Source organism: Grammomys surdaster, unplaced genomic scaffold (assembly GCF_004785775.1).
Source record: "Grammomys surdaster isolate TR1022 unplaced genomic scaffold, NIH_TR_1.0 100, whole genome shotgun sequence".
Classification (NCBI taxonomy): Eukaryota; Metazoa; Chordata; class Mammalia; order Rodentia; family Muridae; genus Grammomys; species Grammomys surdaster.
This window is the reverse complement of record NW_021604579.1, coordinates 15737843-15748384: the sequence shown is the minus strand read 5'-3', so window position 1 is coordinate 15748384 and position 10542 is coordinate 15737843. Positions and strand designations below refer to the sequence as shown.

The 10542-nt window shown below is 41.2% G+C and overlaps 1 protein-coding gene across 3 annotated transcripts in view; it reads left to right on the top strand.

Annotated features, from left to right (window-relative positions):
- Tctex1d1 (Tctex1 domain containing 1) overlaps positions 1-9855 on the top strand; it is a 16921-nt gene extending 7066 nt beyond the window's left edge. For all 3 annotated transcript variants that reach the window (XM_028788024.1, XM_028788029.1, XM_028788036.1), the window contains 2 exons: positions 6707-6831; positions 8421-9855. In XM_028788024.1, coding sequence (XP_028643857.1) covers positions 6707-6831; positions 8421-8624 — 329 coding nt within the window. In that variant the 3' untranslated portion in view covers positions 8625-9855. The remainder of the gene's footprint in view (positions 1-6706; positions 6832-8420) is intronic.
- Positions 9856-10542: the final 687 nt, after the last annotated feature.

The window sequence follows — 10542 nt, the reverse complement described above, 5'->3', positions numbered from 1 at the left end:
GAGAGAGAGAGAGAGAGAGAGAGAGAGAGAGAGAGAGAGAGAGAGAGGTGATGTGCACCCATGTTTATCCTTCAAAACCAACCAAGATTGTTGATAGTGTAGGAAAAAAAAATCCCTCAGTACAGAGGCAGCCCACTGTGGTCCCTTGTTGACAGAGATGATTATCTACTGCCATTGAGGTTTTGAGTCTCTGAAAACAAAGGGTTTCACACCTGCCCTTATGCTCCCAGGTGGAGTCCACTTCAAATACCTTTTCCCACTCCTGATTCTTTACAGACCTACTTGTTTTCTTTAAGTGTGAACCTGCCTATGATTATCTGAATTCAGATATAATTGCTGCCCTACATAAATTCCACAGAGGCTTACCAAGAAGCAAAGAAGGACTCTGTGGGCCAGGGTTATTCCACCTGTGGCCTGTTAAACCCAAGAAAATTATAAACCATCACCCCACCCTGGTAGACCTTATAGCCAGTGTTCTGCAGTGATCCCAATACTATTTGAGTAAGAAACACAGCATCCCTCTCTGTCTTCTCATGGACAACCCTCAAATTTCATTCTGAGAAGCTGTAATTACTTAGATAAAAGGAGGACAAACACGCTGTAACTTTAGATGTGTTTATGTGATGTGCATATTATTGTGGTGGTTGATTGACACCCCCAGTCCAATGCTATGGGCGCCAGGTTAGGCTGCTAGCATTTCACACTGCTTGTGGTAGACAGTAAATGTTCCTACCATCCAGTTTGCTTTAATGGTATACCTAAGTCCGGCTGTTGCCCTTAGCTTCTCCAGTCAGCAACCTGAATTTGGGTCAAGTTTTCTCCAATTTGCAAACAGTTTGCTTGTTTGTTTGTTTGTTTGTTTGTTTTTGAGACACTGTTTCTCTGTTAACCCTGGTTGTCCTGGAACTAGCTCTATAGACCAGGCTGGCCTCAAACTCAGAGATCCACATCTCTGCCCCCCTTGTGCTGGGATTAAAGGGATGGGCCACCACCATCTGGCTTATCAATCAAAGGCTCTTAATTATTGGCAGCCTGTGACTTTGAGTCAAGTGATAGGAAAAAGGCCCTGGAATCCAATTGCATCAAGATAAAGCAATTTAAATGTAAATCCCCGTGTTTCTTTCATAGTGCCCCCCTGCATCACACACACACACACACACACAGAGAGAGAGAGAGAGAGAGAGAGAGAGAGAGAGAGAGACGCAATTGCTTCAAGCAAATAAACTAATTATCTAAGTTTCAGAAGTGCTGATCTTTAGATAAAGGTGATCGGCTGACTATTGGCCTCACTCCCCACTCTCCTGGCCAGTACTACATCAAGTTGATATAAGAATCTCTACTAGAGGCTCATCAGCACCGTTTACAAGGCAAAGAAACCCAAGAACAAGTAGAATTGGAAATACAGTTTAGTTACTAATAGAGCTGATTGGCTGCTTTCAAAAACAGACTTAATCTAGTACAAAGGCCTTTTATCCTTAAGACCGGAGAGGTACAAGGTGGATAAGAGTGCACCACCACTGTGTCATCTAAACCCATCTTAAGTTATCTGTTTATCCTTTTGTCTAAATGATTACAGCTACCATAAATAAAGTGACACATGAATATAGTTCATAAGGGAAAAAAATAGAAACGAGAAGCTGTGTTTCTTAGAATAAAGTGCCATTTAACCCTTGCTCCCTAATCACAGAGAGGAGAGAATGGAGGAAAACGGCAGCAGCCTGTGGCAGCTGATCTGTCTGAGCATGAACGCTAGTTTAGAGACTCCCGAAGGAAGGTGATATTTAAGCAAAGCATAATGAAATCATGGCTTTCTTTGTGTGTAAATAACACAAAGGTCTGCAGGTAGCAGGGGTACTCTGAAAATCAGTGAGGTGCTTTATGTACATTGCTTCCCATCCACTAGAACTGCTGCTGAGAGTTACGGACTAAGGGCTTCCTACCAAACACTAACGTCTCTTGTTTTATTCAAGGTGACTCCCATAAATTATAGAGTAAGTTTTGCTCTGGACTTGTTTTCTAGAGCTCAGGTTAAAATTAGGTAGCTTTTTATTTTTTTAGATGGTGACTATGAACATCACATCAGTGAGGAGTTTCAATTAGAGTCTTTTCTTTTTCTCTCTTTTTTATAAAGATTTATTTTATGTATGTGAGTACAGCGTCAATGTCTTCAGACACACCAGAAGAGCACATCTAACCATTTAAAATATATTTTATCTCCTTAAATTATAGCACAAAATAATCAAAAGTAATTCTTTCATGGTTTTGTTTTGGTCTCTGACGGCTCCTGCTGGCTTCAAACTCACTATAATGCCAAGGACAGGCTGAATGCTGACCCTCTAGCCTGCCACTCTCAACTGTGGGATGCCAGGCCTGACTCAGAATAATTCTTGTTATCCCAGTTAGGGGAAGCCGTGGCACAGATAGTTTATTACTTTCACTAGGTTTTTGGTTGGTTCTTTTTGTTTTGATTTTTGGTTTTTTTGTTTGTTTGTTTGTTTGTTTGTTTTTTAAGTTTTGTTACTGTTTTCAGATCTTTTGAAATCCATAAGATTTTCTTACTACAGGTGGTTGTGAGACACCAAGTGGTTAGTGGGAATTGAATTCAGGACCTCTGGAAAAGCAGCCAGTGATCTTAACTACTGAGCCATCTCTTCAGCACCAGTTTCTTATACTATGACAAAATACTGTACAAAGCAATGTAGGAAGGGTTTCTTTTGGCTCACAGATTGAGGGTACCATCCATCATGATAAGAAAGGCCTAGCAAGAGGAGGCTGTTAGCTCATATCTCGGCAGAGTAGAAAAAGATAAAAGTGTTCTTACTGCTTTTTCCTTTTCCCCTTTCTATTCAATCTGAGACTATAGCCACTGGGCTGGTCTAACCATTTAAAATATATTTTATCTCCTTAAATCATAGCACAAAATAATCAAAAGTAATTCTTTCATGGTTTTGTTTTGGTCTCTGACGGCTCCTGCTGGCCTCAAACTCACTATAATGCCAAGGACAGGCTGAATGCTGACCCTCTAGCCTGCCACTCTCAACTGTGGGATGCCAGGCCTGACTCAGAATAATTCTTGTTATCCCAGTTAGGGGAAGCCGTGGCACAGATAGTTTATTACTTTCACTAGGTTTTTGGTTGGTTCTTTTTGTTTTGATTTTTTTTTTAAGTTTTGTTACTGTTTTCAGATCTTTTGAAATCCATAACATTTTCTTCCTTAAGGGTGTGTGTGTGTGGGGGGATATCTCAAAATGAAGAGGACAAGGTTTGTTGATTGTATTAGTTGTCACAGAACCTCAGGAGTTCGCTTTGCCTCTGCCTCTATCTCTTTGAATGTCCACATCTGAGTCTGAGCAAGGTGACAGGTGATTCTGGATGTATGAGGAAAAAGCCAGTAGGATGTGAGGAATGAGAGTTCCTTGCTTCATAGAAAAATAGTTTTAAAAATAGAATCACATTTGTGAGACAAAAGGGGACCACAGCACTACTGAGAACCAGACTCCCCCGTCCCAGATGCTCTTTCTGTCCCTAATGTGTACCAACTTTATTCTCCCACTGTGGCCTTCTTTCTAACCTTGAGCAACATGGTCTCTGGCAGTTCCCAAGGTTATAAATCATGGCTTTTGTTGTAAGGAAGAGGCTGACTTGTTTTTCTACCCACTTCTACTTTGAAATAAAGTTTTAAAGACAGTGCTGTTTTGGCCTGTCTATAGCTGTGCCACCCCTGAGCTAATCATCTGAGTTCCAAACTTGGGTTCATGGATAGGAGTGATAGATGCTCCAGAATTCCATGACTACAAAAGGGAGAGGATCTATTCCAGATGGGTAGATGCTGCTCCCATGGGTGGGAAGAGGCAGGAAGCACTGCACCCACCAATATATCTGCACTAGGAGAATTATCCACTTTCTGAATGTAATAATGAGGACGGGTACCTTAATGTAAGGCAAAACAGATTCCCTGGGAATAATATTGGCCAAGTAAGGTCATGTGATATGAATACTTGGTAGGACAGATGTCTATCTGAATGACACAATCCATTTAATTTAGTCTAGGATAGTGGCATAATCTTTTAGTATTTCCAATACAAAGGAGAAAAAAATCACCTTCAAATTTGACTTTTCTCAATAAGAGTATATAGTGGGAATCTTTTTAAAAGTACTTTTATTAGTTCTTTGAGCATTTCATCAAGCATTATATTTTGACCACCAACTTCTTCCCCTAACCTCCTCCCAGACCTACCCCAAACCCCAAGCCCAATAACCCATTGACTGCAGTATGTGTTGGCTATGTATTCCTATGTGGGGAACCGTCCAGAGGAACATGGTGGACAAATCTTAAAGGTTTGTCCCTCCTCTAGAAGTCCTCAGCTCTCCACAGCTCCCCAGGTAAAGGTAGAAGCACAGTGGGAATCTTATACAAAATGCACACAGAGATGGGAGGGAACCAAAGTTTGCTGTAGGGGAATTTGTCTTTGATACCCAATCTCTGGCTCCTGGGATCAGGAGCAGGATCAGCCATTCTCAGATTGGTAACTGCTTGAGATTTCTGTTGAGCAGACATTTTAGCTGGTAGAGTCATTTGTATCATGTTTCCTTTACTTGGTCCCCATCTGATTTCCTTTTTTTTTTTTCTCAGACAAAGTCACTCATACAGCCCAGGCTGGCCTCACAGTGCCTCTGTATCCTAGACTGGCTTTAACCTCCCCAGTACTTACATTACAAGCATACACGTCCATGTCTGGCTTCCTAGCCTGATTTAAATTGGACTAAATCATTCTTATATCATCAAAATAAAAATTCTCTTAATGAGCCTCAGGAGGCTGACTTCACTGGACTGCAGTCATACGCTGTAACCCTGCTCTTGAGTAAAGCCAATGAAGCTTCAGCGGAAATGAAAGGCGTGTAAGGCCTGGGGATTTGCCTCCCTGACACCCTGCCATGGCTTCGTCTCTCAGCCAAGGGACAGAGCGGTCTTAAGGGAGCCATTTCCATTGAGCCATGCTGGGATCTAGTCCAAGCTCCCTTCCTGGATTGCTCAGGCCTAGGGTAGCATGCTTCCACTGGTGGAAGGGGACAACCCTATCGCTTGTAATTTCCTTTTCTTTCTCAGACCCCTCCAAAGGGGCCTTTCATTAAATCCTCTTAGAATTGTCCTAACGATGGTGTGCCCTGCTTCCTTAGCCCCTACCTGGTATAGGCATTGTGAATAGACACTAATAGATAATGTTAACTACTAAAAGAGAATCAGATAGCATTCTTGATTCCTCTGTAGTAATTCAATAATTATCCAGCCCCTAGATGCCAAGCCTCGGCACCGTGTGTATGCCCAGTAGTGGCGAGGGCAGATACTGGAACGATAACACAGATAATTCCAGGGATACCAGAGAGCAACCCACTTCTCTGAAGCCTTGATCTGAATACGAATGAAACATGGTTGAGAATATAAATTTTAAAGCCAGATGAACCTGGACATCTAGTCCCAGTTTTGTCACTGTGTAGTTCTGAGCTTACACCTCCATTTTCCCATCTGTGGAACATATATAACAGTGAGAGTCTCCTCAAAGATCTACTGAAAGATACTCTAAGGTAAATACGTGCTTATTACAACCCCTGACACACAGACTGTGGTCAGCAAAAGGTAACTAGTATTTGTGTAGTAATTTTTATCTATAAAATGTTTAAATCCATTAATCCCAGAAATTATCCCTATAAGCATTGAGTTAGACTCTGAGGAGCATAAAGCCCTGTCTTACTTACCATCGCTTTCCTCCTTTTTACATTTTTTGAACAGTTTATTATTTTTATTACATTTATTCCTGCGTGTGCTCGCAAGCACTGCCACGGCACCCCCACGGAGGCCACAGGACATTTGGAAGTTGGTTCTCTCCTTCCTTCTCGTGGGTCTCAGGGATTGAACTTAAATCATCAGGCTTGTCAGCAAGCATCCTTATCTTCTGAGCCACCTCACTGGCCCCCATCTTACTTCTATTGCACTGGAGAGAATTGCAGGTATGCCTCACCTGTTTTCAGGTATCCAGGACAGCAAAAGTGTGTCTCGACTAAGTAACAAGTATTTTGTACCTGGGGTGAGGTTTAAGAGAGAAAGTGCCTGGAAAAGACATTTGAGCCAGAATTGAATCTTGAGTGGACATGTCTTAAATGAGCAGATGGGAGGACAGTGCTTCATTTGAAAGCGTGAACAAGGGTAAAGACAGACAAGTATCTTTATATGACAGATGGGGCCCGTGAGACTACAGCAGCATGCACACGGGGACCTATGATGGCTGGGAAAAGGCCAGAGGACTGGCACGCACACAATCATACACCCCCCATAAGGAGAATGCCATTTTAAGATCTAGGTTCTCCAAGCAAGTTTTCTGGCTGCAGTAGGAGGGATCAGAGCAGCGTGGGTGGAGTGTAAACACCAAGGAGGAGCCAATTGGAAAGGTGCTGGCACTTCAAAGTCAGCAGCCACCAACACTGGAAAGTGAAGGAGAAGCTTGTGGTGTGAACCTCAGCAGAACTCATTGCATTCCCAAGGGAGCCTGGTAAATTCTGAGTTTATTAACACCCCAACCCCCATTGTCTCCAGAAAGTCTGACCCTAATTGTGACTTCTATTTTCCTTAGCTGGAGTTCACCCAGATGGCTGAAGAGTTGGTGGGTATGATTAGAAATGACTTATAAAGAAATTCCATGTGCATTTCTAGGTCCCACCAAACCTTTCCCCGTGGCCACTGTCAATCGTATTTTGGAAGATGTACTAACTACCTACCTACAAGAAGCACAATATGAACCGGAGTTCTGCAGACAAATGACTAAAACAATTTCTGAGGTATAGTGCAATTTACCCAGTGTTAGCTATGACCACAATATTTGCTGGAAGACAGCCCATCTTCTGCTTTGTAAGAAAAGAATTCATTTTCAGGATCAGTTCAATGGCACACTTATATTTTATAGAAATAATTAGATCATACACTACATCTGTGCATTGGTACATGTGTACATGATAAGCCTCTGTCTAAAGCTATCATTATGTGTGTGATTTTTAACAAATCTATTGCTTGTATACAATTGCTCTTTTCTAAAAAAGATTTATGCAGATTTTTTATTGTGTATGTCTGTGTCTGTGTGTGTGTGTGTGCACATACATACAAAGTGTGCATGCCACATGTGTGTGCAAGTGCTAGAAGAAACAGATCCCTGGAGTTAGAATTACAAGCAGTTATGAGCTGCCTGCTGGGAATTCTGGGAATGGATCTGTAAGAGCAGAAAGTGCTCACAATAGCTGAGGCATCTCTCCAGGTCCAGGCTGCTTAAAAAATAAAAATCATTGTATTCATTTGTATGATGTGTATGTATGGTATGTGTGCATGCTTCTGTATGTGAATGTGGGCATGCATATACCATTGCATGCATGTGCCATTGCATACATGTAGGGGTCAGAGGACAACCTTTTGTGTTAGCCTTCACTTTTCACCTTGTTTAAGAGTCTCTGCTGTTCACAACATATACCAAGTTAGCTGGGGATTGTCCTGTGTCTGCCCCATTTCCCTACAGTTATGCTGTGATCATAAATGCCCACTGTCATACCTGACTTTTGGGTTTGTGGGACTTGAACTCAGGTTCTCACACTTGTATGGGTCCTTTACCCATGAGCCATCACCTCACCCAAAAACTCTTTCCCTTATTTTTGGTAAATACACATTTTAAGGGCTGTTTTCTCCTTGCCACAGAAACTTTTTTTGAGTGCTAGCGATTATAGATATGGTGGGCTTTAAATACAGCTCCATGTTTTATCAACTAACATGTATTTTATGATAGTTTCTTCTACTTTGGTTTTTATATAAAACTCTGGGACAAATGTTTATGTCTATTATATTGAGGGAGATTTTGGAATATCCTTCCCTCATTAGTCATGAAAGCAAAAACATAGCCCTAGTCATGGCATTCTTTAAAGGGAAGCCATCTTTTACAGACTTTCAAAAGATGTAATAATCCCTTGAATTCTGTTCTGTAGATGACAAGCTTTCTGTACGTCTTAGAAAATGCTGGCTTATTGCTAATGTTTTTATTTTGTTCCTGGATTCCTACCCCACAAGGATAGTAGTTGAACGAAAGTTTACTTACGTGTGGTTCTGTGAGATACTGAAAGTGTCTACAGTGAACTGTGCTAATTTCTTTAAACATTTTTAATTCATACTTTTTAAAGTTAGCCTACGAAGGGATGAGCTTCATATGGTATTTTTACACACACTCACCTCTCCCGTTGTCCTCTCCCTCCTCCCTGCCCTCCTCCTCTTGCTCCCCTCCATCCCTCCCAAATTACTCTCCCTTCAACTTTTATATCATATACTGTGTTTAACAATTTTGAGATTTAATGTGACTAAATAACTCCCCCCCTTTTTTTTTATCAATTTCTAGGTTATTAAGACCCAGGTCAAGGAATTAGTGATTCCGAGGTATAAACTAATTGTGATGGTTTACATCGGACAACGGGATGATCAGAGTATACTTATTGGCAGCAGATGCCTCTGGAATCCTAAAAGTGATACCATCTCGTCCTACACTTTCAAAAATTCTACTCTCTTTGCGCTTGCAAATGTCTATGCAGTTTACTTTGAGTGACTGAAAATGGTCCTCATGTGTTAAAATCATGAAACAGGCTGTGTGTCTCTATTTACAAAAGTTCTACTGACAAAACCTGTGGGAAAGAGACAAGATGAAGATTTCAAACAACTGGAAGCTTCCACCATTCTTGTGAGGACTGGTGGAGGGGGGAGGGGAGCCTAATAAAAAGGTCTTGTTTATTCAAAGCAGAAGTCAGTTCACATAAACATAGATGCCAACGAAATATCACTTTGGATGATGATTATTTTGATTTCTCTTTTAATTGGAGAGCTAGAATTTCCTGGACAACTTTTTGATAAAATTCTAGAAATATATGGCAACATGCTCTGGATGTATATCATATAGGGTAGGATAATTCAACATGACACACAAAAATGGTGACTTAATAGGCTTCAGTACTGCATATAAAATAATACTGGTTTTCATTATACATTTAATAAATTGAGCAGCATTCATTAGTTGCAATTACTGTTACATGTACCTGACAGTTGAAAGTACTGACATAGAATTAATGATTTCGTAATAATTACCATGGTCCCTTGGGGCCACTGGCTAAATCTAGACACTCTTGTGGGTTGCCTGCACTTTACAAAATTACAAGAGAACTGAACATTGACTCTTCAATAATGGAAACTATAAATGGATACAGGCTTTTAAGGACACTAAAGTAGACATTGTGCTATTAAATATACATGATGCGTAATAGTCAATGTGCCTGTAGCACCTAATATCATGCATTGGGAAGAGACACTGCCCTTAAATACACATTGCCCATGTGCTTGTGACTAGTTTTTCCTGACCTACCTTTTACCCAGAATACAAAACTGGCAGCTTAACAAATAAAACATGTGTGTTTGCCATTTTGTTCCTATGAATTGAGCCCTAAAGTGACCCAGTGAGGGTTTTGAATGTATGGGCATTGACGTTTACAGGGCTGAAATAGCTCTTCTGCTGGCTGATGCCTCTTGTAGCATAGATCATTTATTTTTATGGGGCTTTCAAGTCTTTGTGTGCATGTGAAATGACGCTGTGCCATTGCTCTAGGATGACGAGTCATCTGCCTAGAGGACATTTGTTAAAGGTCAAACACAAATTGCTCACATATGGAGAGAATTAGTAATGTTATAATCTTAAGGGGAAATTGCACATAATTCGTATCAGAAAGATTATAGCAGATGAAAAACCCAGTCAATGCTTCACAATTTTAAAATGTTTTGATGTCTTACTTTTCACTAAAACCAAATGTAGTTTTTAAATGGATTCCTGGGCTTTTTCTGATAGTGCTTGGGGGGGGGGGCTCTATGTAGAATAATGACCATATCCAGGACTTGCCTGTCTCCAAACCCCAGTTTTGCATCTGGATTTGATTATCAGAGGAGGAAGCAATGCGCAGTACGCTTTTGTCAACGGTTTCTTTCTCAGACAATGGCCATGAAATCACACAGCAGCTTGGGAGGAATGAGTCAAATGAAAAAACAGCACTACCTACAGAAAGTCTGCTGTTGAGAGAACTTCCTTTCAGAGTTCTAACTTCTAGTCAGAATAATTTCTCACCCTTCCTCCTGGGTTGTGTTGGTCAGAAAAACCTTAAAATACAAAGGCACTTAAAGATGGGATAGGTAGTTAGCAGGCCTGTTAGCATGTGCTGTACCTGGGATTTCAGAGACACGCTCCAGCAGTGGCATCAGCATAGGAATACAGAGTAAGAGCTCACCCAGCACAACTCATTTTCAGGAGAGTTCAGCACTCAAAGCCTCAAGACAAAGAAACAGTTCCCCCTCCATGAATGTCTACCTTCCCACTCTCCCCACTGTAGAACACCCTGTGTCCTTTTTCTGCAAACTCAGATCTCACCTACTCCACGGATCCTTCTCCATCCATCTCCTCCATCTCCTCCCTCCCAGACCCCTCCTTT